General features: G+C 44.3%; 1 protein-coding gene across 1 annotated transcript; it reads right to left on the bottom strand.

Annotated features, from left to right (window-relative positions):
- Positions 1-1,026: 1,026 nt before the first annotated feature.
- On the bottom strand, positions 1,027-14,773 carry SLC2A3 (solute carrier family 2 member 3). Its single transcript, XM_008683490.2, has 10 exons — positions 14,537-14,773; positions 12,835-12,927; positions 12,134-12,294; positions 10,192-10,432; positions 9,508-9,670; positions 9,010-9,197; positions 6,201-6,305; positions 5,710-5,811; positions 5,044-5,247; positions 1,027-3,539 (listed from the first exon to the last, which is right to left on the bottom strand). The coding sequence occupies exons 1-10, from the start codon at positions 14,549-14,551 to the stop codon at positions 3,306-3,308; spliced, it is 1,506 nt and encodes a 501-aa protein (XP_008681712.1). The 5' UTR covers positions 14,552-14,773; the 3' UTR covers positions 1,027-3,305.
- Between the last annotated feature and the right edge of the window lie 2,953 nt (positions 14,774-17,726).

Here is a 17,726-nt window from a genome sequence, read left to right as displayed (position 1 = left end):
AAAGGAGTCTGGACGCTATTTTAAGTGCGACAAGATGTAATTGGAAGGTTTTAAAGCAGAGTGACATGATCTATTTTGACTGCTCTGGTTATCGGAGAATGGATTAAAAGCAAAGATGGACAAAGGGAGCTAAGATCCCCACAAGTATGGAGAATATGGTGCAGTCACCAAGCTTTCAGGACAGTCAGGGTTCCATTCTCATTCCTTCTGACGTACAGAGTGGCAGTGTGAGGATTATGTTTGTCGGTAAGGAAGGCTTTATGGAGCTCATGCCTGGGTTAAATGCAAATAAAAAGCAGCCATTCTAATAGCTTTGGTAAGGATAGGGAAACGTAGGGGAAGGAACTCAGAAGTCCATAAACGAAGGCATGAAGGTGTTAATGAGTGATTATGTGGGTGTGTTTTCTTGTATAAATGGGAGCTAAGAAATGATAAGCTAAAAAGGTAGCAGGGACCTTGTCCTGGGGTGGGTGTGTCTGTGTGTCTGTGATCCGTAGGGGGCTTACGTTGTATTTTCTGTAGTTGACTAGAAGCTGCCGAAGGATCTTAAGTAGGATGGTGATATAACATATGGGAGCATCTGGCTGGCTGAGTTGGTGGGATATGCAACTCTTGATCTTGGGGTTGTAGGTTCCAGCTCCATGTTGGGTGTAGAGATTACTCAAAATAAAATCTTAAATAATGTAGTATGGATATCCTGACATCAGCATAGAATGGATTTCAAGATAGCAAAGACTAGAGGGGAAAGGAAGTAAGAAAACAGAAGAGAGAAAAGAAATCTCACTGGGGAAAGAAAGCAACAATAATTTATTTAAGTGTGCAAAGCAACGCTCCAAAGCTCATTTCATCTGCATCATAAAACAAGTACCACTATGTTCCTATGTATTAAACTCTTAGACAGTTACTCAAGGTTAACAGGTACTGAGTGGCCAAACCAGGATTTAAAGCTGATTTTGCCATTACAGGAAGGACAAAAAAAAAAAAGAAAACAAAGCAAAACAAACAAACAAAACCAAGCCTGTGAGGTCATATGTACATTCAGAATTTTTATTTCAAAACAAAGAACCACAGTAACATTAATAATAGAAAATCCATTTGGAAATATTCACAATCTGGTCACTGAGAAATGGGAAAACTTCCACACGGCGTTACTGCCAACCCACCGTTTGTGAGGAGCAGACGCACAGGTGCAGTTCGAGGAAGCGACCTGTTCACCCAAGCCCCATCCACATGAATCTCTGAGTTTTTTTTCCACAGGTTCAATGACCAGGGGGAACAGTAAGAACTGGTGACTAAAATACTGTCACAGGCAAGGGTTTGGCCAAAGGGTCTGAAGTATGTAAGCACCAAGGAGAGAGAGGGTGATCAAGCAACATATGAAAGAGGGAAGACATAGTAGGGGTCATGGGGCCCAATCTCCATTCATAAAAATACCCGGAAACTAGATGATTTGTGGAGGGGCCCATAAGCCGGGGCTGGCATACACGCCTCCACCTCATCTGACTTTCTAAAATGCTCCAGAGTTAGAAGTCTTCGGTTTGATTCTTATCACCTGAAAACAAAGGCTCCCTCCCCCTACGACTCCCCTCCAAGAGGCCACATGTTCTGATCTCACACTTTCCTTTCCTACTGCCATTGTCTGGGTCTAGAGGGAGGTGGAGTCCTCCACCCTCAATCTGAAGATTTGAGGAGTTCTCCCCCAACTGTCCAACAAGGAAAGGCAGCCGGATGAGCCTGAACTCTAAAGTCTGGAAGAAAACCGTAGATGCAAATCCCACCCAGCAGTGGCAGTGTCACTTATATACGCAGAGATGAGTCTGAACACATTCTATTCAAAGAGGGGCTCTAGGAACACAGAGGAGACAAGTTACCAGCCATCTACTTCCACCCGGAGCAAAGTGACAGTGCACATACATTCATACTCTCTCAAGTGTGGGCTACACTGCACATTTACTCATACTACCCCAAATGTATGGTCCACTAAGGGCACTTGACGTCATACTATGCAAATATGGTAACAGAACAAGCATGCGATGACCCTTAACAACATACTTCAACTAGGCGATAATCGTTCAGGAAAAATCCTCTCCCAGAGCTGAGGTTACAAATTCCAAGTTAGTTTATGAACATTCTCCTCTGAATTCTTTTAAAGCTATGGCTTAAAACCAAATAATAACTAACAACTAAAATCTCCTAAAGAACAAAATGGAGAAATACAGAACCTCTACCAAGAACCACTATTTGGGGTTGCTCATTTGGAAGGTTCTCCCACCAGGCGGGTGTTAGGAATACTTTAAAAACACCCTCCCACCCCCCAAAATGAGCCCACTACAAGGGGAAGAAGTTGTTTCATCCAGTGAGGGGAGAAAGGATTTCTAAAAATAACCTTCCCTTCTCTGGACTCCAACCAAAATTAGAACCCGTCAACCACCATTAACTATAATGCCCATCTTAATAATAACCCTAGATTTCAAGTAATACTACATATAATTTTAAACAAAGAAAAAAGTTCCAAAGGTAACCAGTAGCTTCTTAATACAGGCACATGACTTTTCTGAGAAATTAAACTTGAGAGTTTCCACCTGAAGGTTAAGAGGCGACATGCAAACTTCACACACGTCATCACGTACCCTCTGAGAACACGTCACCCTTCTCCCTGAATCTTCCCTCATTGCACCTCAACCTCTCCAGTATCCAATTTTCTACCCTATAACCTCTCTTCAAGCGCCTCCCTCAATTTCCTTATGTTTTGCATTATTTGGTAAAATTATTTTACACTTAAAAAAATAAATATTTATGCAATAAAACCAGAAGATAAAATAAATAAAACTCAAGTTAATTTGCTCTGCAGAGCTGTATGGAAGCGAGGAAGGTGCTCTTATTTAATCCCTCTCTTCCCTCCACACTCGTGTACATCTGCTTCCTGGGAAGTCTGGGCTCACGAAACCGCACCTCACTCTTACTCCCCTATCAGCCCTCGTGAGGCCCTATGAGAACCCAAGGGAAGAAGAGCTGGCAATGCTGTCATATGGCAAGTGGCCAGTTCCTCCTGAAATGAAGGCAGGTTCGCTTGTCTCTCCTCAACAGAAGAGAATGTCCACGAACTGAAATGTTTCGAAAGCTATCGAAGATACAATAACTCCAGCACTGGGTTCCTCTGAGGGCTCATGGAGTGTGTGGGAAGAGAAAGGAATCAAGTAGCAGCATTCAGAAACAGTCCTGGGTTACAACCTGGTGAGGTCTCTCCCTCATCCGGGGAGAGGTTGCTTTTCCATGTTGGGAGGGAGGCGGGATGGAGGCATGGCTTAGACGGTGGCGGTGGCAGTGGCAGTGGCGGTCTCCTTCACGGGCTGGATGCTGTTCATTTTCATGGCGGGGCCTTTCTCAGCTCTGTTAGCCTCCTGAGCCTGCCCTTCGAAGGCTCGTGTGATTTCCTCAAAAGTCCTACCACGGGTCTCAGGGACTTTGAAAAAGGTGAAGACCAGGAAAACAATGAGGAAGCCAGTGAAGATGATAAAAACATAGGCGCCTAAATAGAACTAGTGAAAAGATACAGAAAAAGGAGTGTCAGTGTAAATCGTGGTCATTGCCAACCCCCCTTCCTTCCCACCCAGCTCTAGGAGGCTTCGGGACACAACCCTTCCACATTTAACGAGAACATGAAGCCTTCCTCGGGTGTTTATGATGCCACTGCTCTCTTACTGCATCTCTGCAATTCTGGGTCATTCCTTCTCCTATTCGTTAAAGATCCCTGCTTCCAAATACCTACTGAGATTTTAGCACTATTTTTTAAAAAAGATTTTATTTATTTGTCAGAGAGACAGAGCACAAGCAAGGGCAGTGAGAGAGGGAGCAGCAGGCTTCCCCCTGAGCAGGGAGCCCAACATGGGGCTTTGATCCCAGGACCCTGGGATCATAACCCAAGCCGAAGGCAGATGCTTAACCGACTGAGCCACCCAGGCACCCCTAGGACTTTTGATGATGATTTTTAAAATCCAGGTTTCTGAAAGACTCACAGAACTAGGAAATGCATTCTAGAAGTCCACTGCAAGTGCCTTTATTTAAGGAACCAGCTTCCATGTCATTTTGTAATAGGACCTACCTCATTCATTCACTAACATCCTGTGACTCAGTGAGTCTTCAAGGTCATGAAGTCATTAATGCCAGCTAATTCAAACTGTGGATTTTAAGTGTTGGTCTGGAATCCTTTGAAACTTATCACAATCATTTTGTCTAGGCAGAACTATGCCTATAATCACCTCAGACCAGTGGTCTTTTAAAAGTTTCCAGTTTTGGGGCACCCAGCTGGTTCAGTCAGTAGAACATGTGACTCTTGATCTCCAGGTCTTGAGTTTGAGCCCCACGTTGGGGGTGGAGTTTACTTTAAAAAAATAAAGGTTCCCACTTTTGCCCTCCTGCTTCAATTTTTTTCCACTACCATTCCTTCTTCTATGTGCCATTGAAAATGAGAAAGAAAATCCGGTTTAAAACACTTGGTATCTGGGGCGCCTGGGTGGCTTAGGTGGTTTGGTGTCTGACTCTCGGTTTCGGCTCAGGTCCCAGTCTCAGGATCGGGAGATCAAGCCCTGGGTCAGGCTCTGTGCTTAATGCAGTGTCTGCTGGAGATTCTCTCCCCTCTTCCTCTACTCCTCCCCCTCCCACATTCAATCTTATTCTCTCTAAAATAAATAAACTCTTACAAAACAAAACAAAAGACGAAACACTTGATATCTAATCCTCTGTGGTGTCAGTTACCAGATTTCTTTTTTTTTTTTAAAGATTTTATGTATTTATCTGACAGAGAGAGACAGCCAGCGAGAGAGGGAACACAAGCAGGGGGAGTGGGAGAGGAAGAAGCAGACTCCTAGCGGAGAAGCCTGATGCGGGGCTCGATCCCAGAACGCTGGGATCACACCCTGAGCTGAAGGCAGACGCTTAACGACTGCGCCACCCGGGCGCCCCCAGTTACCAGATTTTAAACCTGTCGGCTTAAGTGAGCGGGTTCCGAGATGGGCTCGGTGAGTTTTGTTTTAATTTACTTACTGCAGCTGAAGGGAAGAGCAGCCCAACCAGAAAGTTGGAGGTCCAGTTGGAACACCCAGCGACTGCCATGGCAGCTGGGCGAGGTCCTTGGCTGAAGAGTTCGGCCACAATAAACCAGGGAATGGGGCCCGGGCCAATTTCAAAGAAGGCCACAAAGACCAAGATAGCCCCGATACAAACAAAGCTCATCCAGTTATAGTCATCCTAAATGAGGAAGGAACAAAGGAAAGTTAGTGAAGACAGCTCGACCTGGATAGGATCTAGCCTCCCAGAGATGAGGACTGACTGAGAATGAAAAGCTCCCTCTGTCTTGGGGTACAATGGAGTTATTTAACTTAAGAGTCAAAAGCCCTGGGTTTTTGAATCCTAGCCTTGTGCTCACACGTGTCATTTTGCACTAAGATCATTTCATCACCCATAAAATAGGAATAATTACCCCAAGATTACTTGAAGAATTAAATTACATAAGGTATTATCCAATCCGTATGTTACACAGATACAGGACTCATTACAGTTTAATTACCTATCTTTGATGATTCACTTTTCTTAAAACTCTGGGCATGTGACTTTATGATCTCCAACCTCACAGAGCTTCCGTGTCACAGAGTCACCTGTAACCTCTCCTCTTCCCCTCCCCTCCCTTTCTTTCACGCAAAGAGCACTCACCTTTAATAACAACGAGATGGTCATAAAGATGGAACAAAGAGCCATCCCTCCAAGGCCAATCATATGGAGAGTCCTCCTCCCTGCCCTTTCCACGAGAAACAGCTGAAAGAAGAAAAATATAACATAAAGTTTCTGCTTTCCCTTTCAGGAAAGCACTGTATGAACTACCTGAATCTGCCTTACCTGTAGCAGGATACTTGTCATGGTCACACTTCCCCTTTTAGTTCTGAGTTTAAAGCATCCTACAGAACAGAATCCCTTTTATACGTCCCTCTTTCTCACCCAGCTCATACTTGCTTGGAGAGAGTGAAGACTACTTATACCCATCAATCAATAGCTCTTCCTCCCCAAAGAAGAACGAAACAATGCAAAGGTTTAAATGTCGGGAGGGAGGGAGGGAGGGAGGTGAAAGGACACGAAACACTGCCTTGAGCACCTGCAGTAAGACTGCCCCCCCCCCGCCCCCCCAACGATCACACCATCCAACTTACAGAGACGACAGTGAAGATGGTATTAACCACACCCGCGCCAATGGTGGCATAGATCGGCTCCTGAACACCTGCATCTTTGAAGATGCCTGTTGAATAATAGAACACCTGATAGGAAACAAAAAGAGGATGCAACTCTGAAACAGCAGCTGTGCACAGCAGTTCAATAGAACCCGCAGAAAAATACACTGCAAATCCCAGGAGGTTAAGGAGTCCTTTCCGGCATTTTTGGTTCAATCAGTGTCTTTTCTGCAACGAAATCATCCTCTGTATCTTACCTCTATTCTCTTCTTAATTCTCAATTCTAGCTACACGTTTCCATTTTTTCTTCAATGCTTATTCCTTCTGTTCATTGAAGTCTCCTCCTTACGTCTACTTTATTAATTTAGATATAAAGGTTAAGCTTTTTTGGTTTGTTTTAAAGCTTGTTTTTAAGGTGTTTTTTTTTTTTTTTTTTTTTTGAGTAATCTCTACATACCCAATATGGGGCTCGAACTCACAACCCTGAGATAGAGTCGCCTGCTCTTCCAACAAAGCCAACCAGCAGCAAGTTCCTCAATTAGGCTTCTTCAACGGGACAACTCCTCTAACCCTTAAAACAGTGATAGGCACACACTGATATCCTCATTTGACAGTGAAGCAATTGAGGAGTAACCTCAGCCTGCTCATGTAATTAGAAACAGAACTTGGGCTGGAATACCTAGCCCCAGGTCCTTTCCAACTGTTTTTTAGGAAATGACACCGGCTATCATTTTAATTTGACATATATTATTAAATAAGCTACTGTTTGCTATACACTATTTTTTATTACATGCTGGTCAGTGTGCTGAAATGTAGGGTTGCTACAGCTACCACAGTTAAAGAGATGTCAAAATACTGAACTCAGACCACAAGGTAACAAGGGAACAGGGTCTAGATCAGCCAGGCTCAGTTGCTCAGGTTTGGGTCAGGAGTTTATTATTTCATCCAGCCTGTCTGCCTCTATAGCCATATTCATCACACTTTTTGAATATATGCGTCAACACTGGGATTTACCTTCTCAAGAAACAACTCTTCAAATACCTACAACCTCGGATAGAAACTATGTATATTTCTATTACTAATAAGGCTGTGTTGGTTTTTTTTTCCCTCGTAAGAGTCTTTATTCTTGGGGCACCTGGGTGGCTCAGCTGGTTAAGCATCTGCCTTTGGCTCAGATCATGATCCCAGGGTCCTGGGATTAAGCCCCACGTCGGGCTCCCTGCTCAATGAGGAGTCTGCTTCTCCCTCTCCCTCTGCTGCTCCCCCTCCACCGCTCCTGCTCTGTCTCAAATGAATAATAATAATAAAAAAAAACACTTCAGTTTTTTATTTTTAAGTGATCCCTACACCCAATGCGGGGCTCAAACTCTCACCCCAAGATCAAGAGTCGCACGCTCTATGGAATGAGCCAGCCAGGCACCCCCCCCAGTGATTTTTAAAATGACAAAATCTGAAACTGGGATCAAAATCACCTCAGAGGCTTTTTTAAAACTATTTTCCCCCCAATTTCTGATACAACAGCCTCTAACCCTTCATGAAAAGCTCTGCTGTTTCAAATACAAGTAAACTTCTTGTGTATTAGGGAGAAAAGGCCAAGGACCAACTTACTATTTTGAGCATCAAGTAATTGTGTTTTGCCAAATACTCTGCTACAGAATGATCTAAACAGATCGATCAAAGATGGATGAGAAACCCTTTGGGCATGAATCAGAACAAGGGTGTGCTTCATATCCAAAAATCGGATCTGCAAATGGATAGAAGGTATAGGACTATCCTCTTACCACCACTAGGACCCAAAAACCGGAAGGCAGTATCCGCACAGATACAAGCTACCTGCCCAATGCTGGCTTCCATCTTGCTCTCCACTTTAAACTATCAGAGTGACTATTCTAGTTGTGAACAGAAAGACAGAATAGTAAGGCCAGCTCAATTTGAAATTCCCAGTGTGCCCCCAGACCTCTTGAATTCATTTCCTACTTATTCCCCAGGGCTTTACAATGAATTTTTTTTAAAGATTTTATTTATTTATTTGAGAGAGTGGGAGAGCACAAGCAGGGGAACAGTAGAGGGAGGGGGAGAAGCAGGCTCCCCGCCGAGCAGGGAGTCCGTTGCGGGGCTCAATCCCAGGACCCTGAGATCATGACCTGAGCCGAAGGCAGATGCTTAACCATCTGAGCCACCCAGGCACCCCAACAATGATTTTTTTTAGACTGTAAGGTCCTGGAAAAAAGCCATGGCATATACATTCTTGGATCTACTTTAGTTGTATGGCCTGCCTTACTGATGACATCAGGTAAGACTGATCAGAGAAAAAGACAACTGGAAATTAAATGAGTGGTCAGAAAGAGGATTTGTGAAAAGCAGATAAATGTGTAATGTCCTATATACTGGAAAAAGTTTGAAAGAGGACAGTGTTAACCACAAGTTCTAAGACTAAAGGTGATGAATTTTTCGTTTTATATTTTCCTATTTTCCCACATGGAAAACATGTACTGCAGATAGAATTTTAAAGAAATAAAAACAGGGGCGCAGGGCTGGCTCAGTTGGAAGAGCAGGCCTCTCTTGAGCTTGGGGCTGTGAGTTCCAGCCCCAGGTTGGGGATATTATGTAAATGAACTTAAAAAAAAACAAAAAACACCCCAAGTCAAAACCAGGATAAATCAATGTTTTTGGTGCGGCTGCGGTGTGGCGAGCATCATGGGGGCTCTGTAGGTCTAAGGAGGTGAGCAGCGCCCTCGCTCCGCCCCTCGGGCCGGTGTGGGACCAGCTGGGACACAGCGTAGCTACTCACAGCATTGATTCCGGACAGCTGCTGGGACAGCTGCAGCATGATGGAAATGAGAATGGGCTGCCGGTAGCTGCGCGACCTGAAGAGCTCCAGCACCGTGGCCTGCTTCTCCTGTGCCATCCTCACGCTCTCATCCTTCATCTCCTGGATGTCCTGGCTCACGTCCTGGGTGCCCCACAATCGCTGGAGGACTGGTTAAACAAACAAAGGTAAAGATAAGGCGCTGTCCCAACTTCATTTTCCCTGTAACACAGCTGGGAAGAAGCCACACTGAGATGAGCCCCGGATATGGCGAATGAACTAGCATCTGTGCCTTAACCTGCTTCTCACTTCACTCTTCAGGGGTCGAAAGTTTCTGACTCCACATCCATCAGGAAAGTCTCCACTTGGGTCCGGAGGGGCGAGGAAAGGAGTGGACAAAACACAGATCCAAATGCCCTCATCCTGAAACCAACCACGACCCCAAAACTCCTACAGCGAAGGTGTGGGAAGGATACTCACTCTCCTTAGCATTCTCCTCTTCCTTTTTGTTGATAAGCAAAAATCTAGGACTCTCAGGGCAAAACGGAAGAGCAGCGCTTTGCAGGGCAGCTGGAATGATGGTGAAGCCCAAAAGCAGGGGCCAAAGCTCTTCAGTCCCCATGATGACTTTGAGACCAAAGATCTAGAAACCAAATAAAGACGATAGTTTATAAAGCTCATACTTTATATAAGCCACAAGTCAATTAAAAAAAAAAAGTTCAGGGCGCCTGGGTGGCTCCGTCCATTACTCATCTGCCAGTGGCTCAGGTCATGATCCCAGGGTCCTGGGATTGAGTCCCGCACACTGGGCTCTCTGCTCAGTAGGGAGTTTGCTTCTCCCTCCTCCCCTAGCCCTCCTCCCCTGCTTGTGCTCGCATGCTGACGGGCGCGCACTCTCTCTCACAAAAATAAATAAAATCTTTAAAAAAATAATTTTAAAAAATTTCAGAAAAAAATTTCAGAAAATCATCCATTCTTTTACTACAGGAAAAGATAAATTGTTTCTTCTCCTTTCTCTATCCTATCTGCTTCTTTAGCTGTCTGTGAGCTATAGTAATAATACCTGGAACTTACATTTAGGTGAATCTATATGCCAGTTTTCCTATGTTAACTCATTTACTGAGCCAAGAAGCTCACACACAGTAAGTTTGAGTTCTAGAGTACCTGAGCCACCAGGATCCCAATGACGATGCCCAGCTGGTTGAGAGTGCCGAAGGCCCCCCGTAGGGCAGTGGGGGAGACCTCTCCAATGTACATGGGCACAAAACCTGTGCAGAGGCCGCAGAAGAGGCCAATAATCAACCTTCCCACGATCAGCATTTCAACAGACTTGGCTATTTTGCAGAATCCCATAAGGCAGCCACCAACGACAGCCAAGAGGTTGACAATAAGCATTGAATTGCGCCTGAAAGGTTAAAGGAAGAAAGAGAAGTTAGCAGAATCCGCCAGGCCAGATCTTTCTTTCCTTATCTCTCCACCCTTCTGCTGGTTCGCATTATCTACTCTGACCTTTTAAGTTTTCCTCTTTCTGTTATCAGAACATTTCTAGCTGGGATAAGATCAATGGTTCTTACACCTCTGTACGTGTGAACTCACCTAGAGGACTCACTGAAGATTCTTTTAATACCCAGCGGTAGCCAGGACTGTATACAGCAAGTACTAAGGCCAGTAGTTCTCAAAGTTGTCCACAAACTAACAGCATCAGCTAGAAGTCTACAAGATACTAAACTTGTCCTGCCCCACCCCAATTTACTAAATCGTTAGGTCTGACTCTGGGATGGAGCCCAGCAATCTGTTCCCAAAAGCCGTCCCATCTGGGTGATAGGATTCTAGCTAAGGTCTGAGAACCACAGCTCCCGGCAATTCTGATACAGCCGGTCCACGTACACCCTCAAGAGAAAGTTCGGGACCAGTGCTGATCTTTTTATGCTTCTTACTGCATTTTGTTATCATATAGTTGCTTAGATGCCACCAACATACTAATGAAGGCAGATTTCAGACAAGTTTTTCTATGCGCAAAAAAGTAGCCAGCTTCAGCTCTCTTGGCTCTCAGCTAGCCTGTGGTGAGGCCATTTACAGTAAGTACTGATAGCCAGTATAAAATAATAAATCACTGCATCTATGTGTTATACGTGGGAGGCAAAGCCACAGAACAACTAGAAGACGACGGAAGAAAGATATTAACACTGAAAAATTACTGCAGATGTCTGGAAGAAACTTCAGGGACTCTGCCCTTGGGTGGCCTGCTGGAATTACCCACTGTGAAATGCTGGTACTTTTAAAAGCTCCCTGGGAGATCCTAAATGTGCAGCCGAAGGAGAGAACCTGCTGTTAAGAGAAAAATTTCATCCCTCATTCTCACTTTCACCTTTCTCTGCATTCCTTTCCTGGTTTCCCTACTTCCTCTATTAGGTTCTTTTGCTAATCAAATGAAGACAGCAACAAAGTCACCGAGTTATTGGACTTGGACGGCCACATTAAAATTTCAGTGACTTTAGTAGACACACGGTGGCCTCAAAAATGCAGACTCAAATAAAGTGGGTTGCTTTAATTTTTTTTAGAAGTTGAATTCCATTTGTGTTTCCAGAACGTTTATTTAGCAAATGAAATGGTTTCTTCACCAGTCATTACTGAAAGTATTCTGCTAAGACATTTTATTAAGTCAGCATAGAAATGAGAAGATTCAATTTTCTTTTGCGGCGGGGGGGGGGGGAGTTATTTGGCCATTATCCACATTTGCCACGGGCCAAGGATTATAAAATGTTTCCTTCCAATCCTGCTTTGTAAACACCTGCATGAAACCCCAAATTTTTTAAGAAAAGCAAACACCTTCTGACCTCGTAAGTCAAGTAGGTTTCTGGGAAATTCCACAGTGCACTTTATTAGAGAGTACTGAATTAGCTTCAGCTGGACTGCAAAGGCTCACATCTTGATGGGCAGCAGAGCTCCAAGCAGTCCTATTCAGTGCCAGTTGGCCTAAATTTGCCTCGATGGGAATTTGGGATGCTCTCATTCAATGCATCATCACCTCCCCATCCTAATTCTCAATACCTGTTCTCAATGCAACCAGTACAGCCCCCTCCCTCACCCAGTTTCCGGTCAATACCTGCCGAAGCGGTTGACAAAGAGTCCAACGGAGAAGGAGCCAATCATACCGCCAACAGAGAAGATGGCCACAGACAAGGACCAGAGGGAAGTGAGTAACACCTCAGTGGGAGGGTCTTTCAACCTCTCCTCCAAGGTGTAATTGATAAAGTCCTTTATGATCTGCCAATTAAAATGATTGGTGGGCAGACTGTTAGAGTTGAATGAGAAGAGGCGAACATTGGGGGTCTTCCCCTCCCTGAGAAAACAGCATTACAATTACTGGTAGAGAATCAGGGAAATGAATGGATGGGGATGGAAGAGAGACAGAACATACTGGAGGTTCACGGTGGCTCTGAAAACAGCTTTGATTTGTCCTGGAAATCCCAGTAGGTAGTAGCCCTGATGCTCAGTGACTACTCCAGTCCTCCCCTAAGACCCTCCCAGGCTCCTTGTAACTAACCCCTGAGGGATAATAAAAAAAATGTATCCCAATAGGGTGAGAGAAAGAATGGATACAGTCCAGTCAGGAGTATGGGGAACAACTGAACTTTTTGCTTTGAATATAATAATTCAGTTAGACTTCCCCACCAATATCACTCTGCCTCTTCAGCCTTCACCAAGCTGTGTATCAAGTCTGTCTGAAATTCTTCATTCTTGAAACCCTACTTAGAGGAATAATTTCCCTATTCCAAATTCTAACTCTGGTCACCTGGCACTCACCATTTCAGGAGCATTGATGACTCCAGTGTTGTAGCCGAACTGGAAAGAGCCTATTGTAGCAATGGAGATGGCAAAGATCAGAGGCGCTGTGACCTGGGGTGGGGGGGAGGGGAGAAAGGAAGAAACAGTCCTTAAAGCTCTCAACTGATAATGGTCTCTTATTAAGGAGATATATTAGGACCACTTGGCCTATGAGTGGTGTGAAAAGAACAAAACCTTAACGAAATTTAGGTAACAAATGGGGGAACATAAAAGAACAGGTTATACTGAAGAACTTCTCCGGAGATAAACAGACCACCACACAAACTTGGAAAAAGTGGCAAGAAAATTCGGGAAGAAAATTTAAGAGGACTGGGTTAATTGGTTTCAAACTATTAAAGAAAAATTGCCCCATATAAAAAGCAAGCACAGAACTGCAGGAAGAGAGCCTTAGGGAGTCCTAAAAATGGATTCTTTTGGAAACATATCAATCTGTGCGGTCTCCTCCTGTACCCAGATCCCACTGAAGCCCAGACTGGTGGTGGTGGTATCTTCACCACTGGGCTGTTCTTATTGCTCTGGATAATGTAATCTACAAAATCTACCCACGGTATCCTGGTCCCATTTGAAATTGTTCCTGTTTACTTCGTTTTGGGCCACTACCCCCACCCAGCAGGGGGAGAGCATAAGCTCACTCCCAACCTAACAGACCGGAGATGTGGTGGGAAGGAGGGAGTCATCTCTCACCTTGCTAGGACTAACTCGAGTGTGTATGTTTATCTTAGATTTCCAGCTCAAGGTAAGCTCAATTTTCATGGCTGAGGACATCATCTGCGGCGTATCCCCCAATCCTTCCTTACCCTAAACTCCCTCCCCCCTTTAGGTCAGACAGAGTGGCCAGCCACAAGTTTCAGTTCTCCAAGTTGACCCTGCACCCCAGACAACCAGGCATTAAGTACCCGAGGTGCCCCCACCCGGACACAGCTCTTTCTGTTTAATCCTTTTCTCATCAGTAATGACCTCCTCCTTTCTGCCTTGCCTCATCATTTACTATCCTTCCGGGCCTTTTCCTCTTCCTCCCTGTTTTTTCATCTCTTATCTTTTCTTTTACCTTGGTGACAATGATTTTCTCCTGGCAAAAATACTGCATATGTAACACACAATAACGCATTAATGTATCATGCACTCATAATCACAACCACAACAAGGACAACTGGGATTCTCTCTCTTTAGTAGGCAAGGACTCCTAGAGGTTATAGAAGAGATGGCTGGACACTGACCCATGCCTTCGAACAAATCCCAGGTCCTTTCTAGGTTCAATGCTTCCAGAGAAATCGTCCTGCTGGCTCAAGAGACCCACACTCGTAATCAACACAGCCAAGCTGCCTCCAACACTCAACCATCTCATCCCCGCATCCTCAGTAACACGTGATTATGTTAAAAAACAAACAAACAAAAAACCACCCTGAGAAACACACACAACTTCTCCAGGTGACTTTCCCTGTGACAGGAAGGTGAATGGACTGGGGTAAGCCCTTTAGACGCTGTGACGTCCAAAGAGAACTGGCGGAACTACCGCATCACAGGATGGAAAAGAAATGAAAAGGCCTGCGGACGGCTAGATGACTGAGAATGAAACAGAGCACAGCAATCTCCGTTAAGGCCGGCCTTTCTGAGTGTACCCCAAATAAGCAAAAATAACTGACAATTGTATTAGTCTTACCTTCTGTGTCCCCATGGCCCTGATTTAATTCTTTTCCAATATTCAACAAAGATCTAGGAGTGGGATCCCAGAGACAGCTCTTCCAGTCAACAAAACCTCCAAAATGTCCTTCTCGGCCGCAGCAAGTTTTCTTCCTGATGCCCAGCACCGATGCACAACTCACCCTCACTCACCGTTAGAGCGCGCCAGGCACGTATTTATAATCTCTGCAAAGGGTGGAGCCAGCAAGGGAGACGAGCCCCCCCCAGCCCCACCCCACTCCCGGCTCAAAGGATCCCGTGACCTCTCGGAATTTTGTGACCTCAAACTCTGCCCCCGCCCTAGGCAACAAACTCCGTCCCCCCCACCCCACCCCGCCCCGCTCTAAAACCACATCCTATACCCTCCCCACTCCGGGTTTTTTCTTTTTTTTTTAAAGCTTGCCCTCCTTCCTTCTTCTAATAGCCCCGATAGCCTCTTAGTTTCACAGACAAAATGCAACCAGAAAAGCCTCGAGGGAGGGCAAATTCACTTCAATTTTTGCTCTCGCATCTGCTGGGAATTAAGTCAATCTATAAAGAGATGAGACTAAATGTTATTTATATAAGGTAAAGTCGACTGGATGCTACTATCTGAGAGTTACGGTTGTTTGAAGGAGTATAAGCAGAAAGATTCACAATGCTATGAATTTATCAGCTGCTTTTTGATTATAGGCTGGGTCTACAATCTTGAAGGGGAAGGAAGGGCAGTTTGGAGAAGAAAAGCTAGCAAGGGACGAATTGGGCCAGTTTTTGGCTCTCCTTGTCCTCTGATTAGCACAATCTCTCCTGGGAGGAAGAAAACCTGAGTATCTGGGAGCCAGACCAACTCTCCTGGGCTGCAGGAAGGAGAGAATCAACTGCTTATGGGATACAATTAAAACTCCTTAATATGGCATTCACCATTTGACCTATTCTGAATCCTACCCATTCTGCAATGTTTTGCCTCTCGTCTCAGGTTCATCACACCTAGGGATGGAACAATGACCAAATTCAGTTAAACAGGTGTTGGCTGCGTGCACACAACATCCGGTACTCTCCAAAAAGTTGGGGATTCATCAGTATATAGGACAAAACATGTCCTGGCTTTTAAGGAATTTGTAGCATCTCCCTTCTTATTCTGTTAGGAGTTAGTTGGACATTAGGTAGTCAGGGTCAGGGTCCCCAACAAGAAAATATGGAGTCAGGACAGCTAGAATACAACAGCACTGACATCCTGTTCTGCCGCTTAGACAGGACCGCACTAGCATTCTGCCTTGCAGCCTTTGCAGAAATGACTTCTGCAAAACATCCCAAAGTAAGACAATTAACCAGGAGTGGATAGGGACAAAAGTATTTGTCCCTATGACGGCCAAGGGATAGTTAAGACATAAGCTCCCAGACATCAGCAAACAAGACCTAAAGCACAGAGACATTAACCTATTAGGTAGACAGATACGTGACCAAAGCCCGGATTGGAACGACTCAGCACACCCCGATTGCTTAATAAAGTTCTGAAAAAGAGCTCATAAAAACCCCTAAACTTAGAAACTCCAGGGGCAACCCACTCAGGCCCCCCTCCCTCTCCAGCATCTTTATACTCTCGCTCAATAAACTTTGCTTTGCTGTGCACTAGTCTTCCTGGTCTTCCAAGCGGCTTGACCAAGGACCGCAGGCACTAAGGGGACAAAAGTCCTGTAATGCTTCCACGTACGAAATAAAAAAGGGACAAGCCCAGCTGATTCTTACGCAACTGGAGAGAATGATCAATAGCCTATTAATTACGGACTGTGAATTTCTTGAAAGAAGTGTGAGATAAGTATTTAATTACTCAGCCATACAAGAAAATTGAGCAAGATGAGTAGGAAAAACAGATAAGAAAAATGTGAACAGAGGAAGATGAAGGATAACGAAAGGAGAGTGAGAGGAGGCCCCAGGGTGAGAGTAAACGAAGAAAACAATTTAGTTCTGATTAAAGATTTGGGTAAGTGAGAGATAGTATCAAGGCTTTGCTGGCAGGGGAGGGAGGGTAGGGAATATCAATGGTCAATTTCCTAATACCCATTAATTTGTAGCCTAGCAACTCCTTCACTGTGGGGGGAGAGGGTTAGCAGTAACAGAGCACAGTAATTGGACCCAATTTTCCTAGTTGGTAAACTGGTGGAAGTGCATCTTTCTTTTGGGTTTTGGTTGACGGCCTAGAATTCAAACTGAGCTACTGGACCTGAAATAAACCATATTCCGTTATCTCTCTTTTTTTTTTAAATGAGGATATTTTCTAAATCTGATTGTTAGCTGAGAGAACCAAGTATGAGTGAAACATGACATCCAAGAAAACCTTCCCTGAGGTCACACCTCCCCTCCCCCATCTCATTCCTGTCCTTCCAGGAAACACTGAGCCTAGAGGCCCCTTTAGTTACCACAGCAACTGAATTTAGCAGCCAAAGGACAAAGAATATCCTGTATGGCAGGGAGGTCCAATAGAAACATAATCCAAGCTATTTATGTCATATAAAATTTGCCGGTAGCCACACTAAAAATTTTAAAAGAAACAGGCGCAATTAATTTAAATAATTATTTTATTTGGCCCACTATAGCCCAAAGAATATCATTTCAGTATGACATCAATATAACAATTATTACTAAGGTAGTTTACCTTTTCTCCCCCCTACTGAATCTTTGAAATTAAGAGTCTGTTTCACACTTATAACACATCTCCATTTTAGACTCTAAGTTTTCTACAGTTAAATATGGCGTCTATCAAAACAACAAAGTTGTGTTTGGTGGGAAAATATTTTAAACTGCTCCGATTTTTAAATTAATAAAAATCAACAATTCAGTTTCTCAGTTGTACTAGCCACATGTAAGTCTCAACACCACGTGAGGCTTGTGGCTGGACCTTGCAGCTTAGAGTAAGAAGACCATGATGCTCTGTTTTCCTCTGGTCTTTTCTACATTATTTCATATCTTTGCTTTTATTTATTAGTTGTCTCACAGTGTCATTCTTGGCTCTAAATCACTTTTCCTTCCTCTCTCTTCCTAGGCTTAGTATAATTAGTCTTTAATGTTTTGCAAGAGCAAATTGCACGAGTAAAAGTACAAAGTAGGTCTGTACTTACCCCCTTCATTTACTCAGCGCAGGCTCCAATGTAATTCCAGAAAACAGTATTTGCCCCAGTAATTATTTGCCCAAT

Source organism: Ursus maritimus, unplaced genomic scaffold (assembly GCF_017311325.1).
Source record: "Ursus maritimus isolate PB19 unplaced genomic scaffold, ASM1731132v1 scaffold_26, whole genome shotgun sequence".
In the NCBI taxonomy this organism is placed as follows: Eukaryota; Metazoa; Chordata; class Mammalia; order Carnivora; family Ursidae; genus Ursus; species Ursus maritimus.
This window is presented reverse-complemented; position numbering and strand designations above follow the sequence as displayed.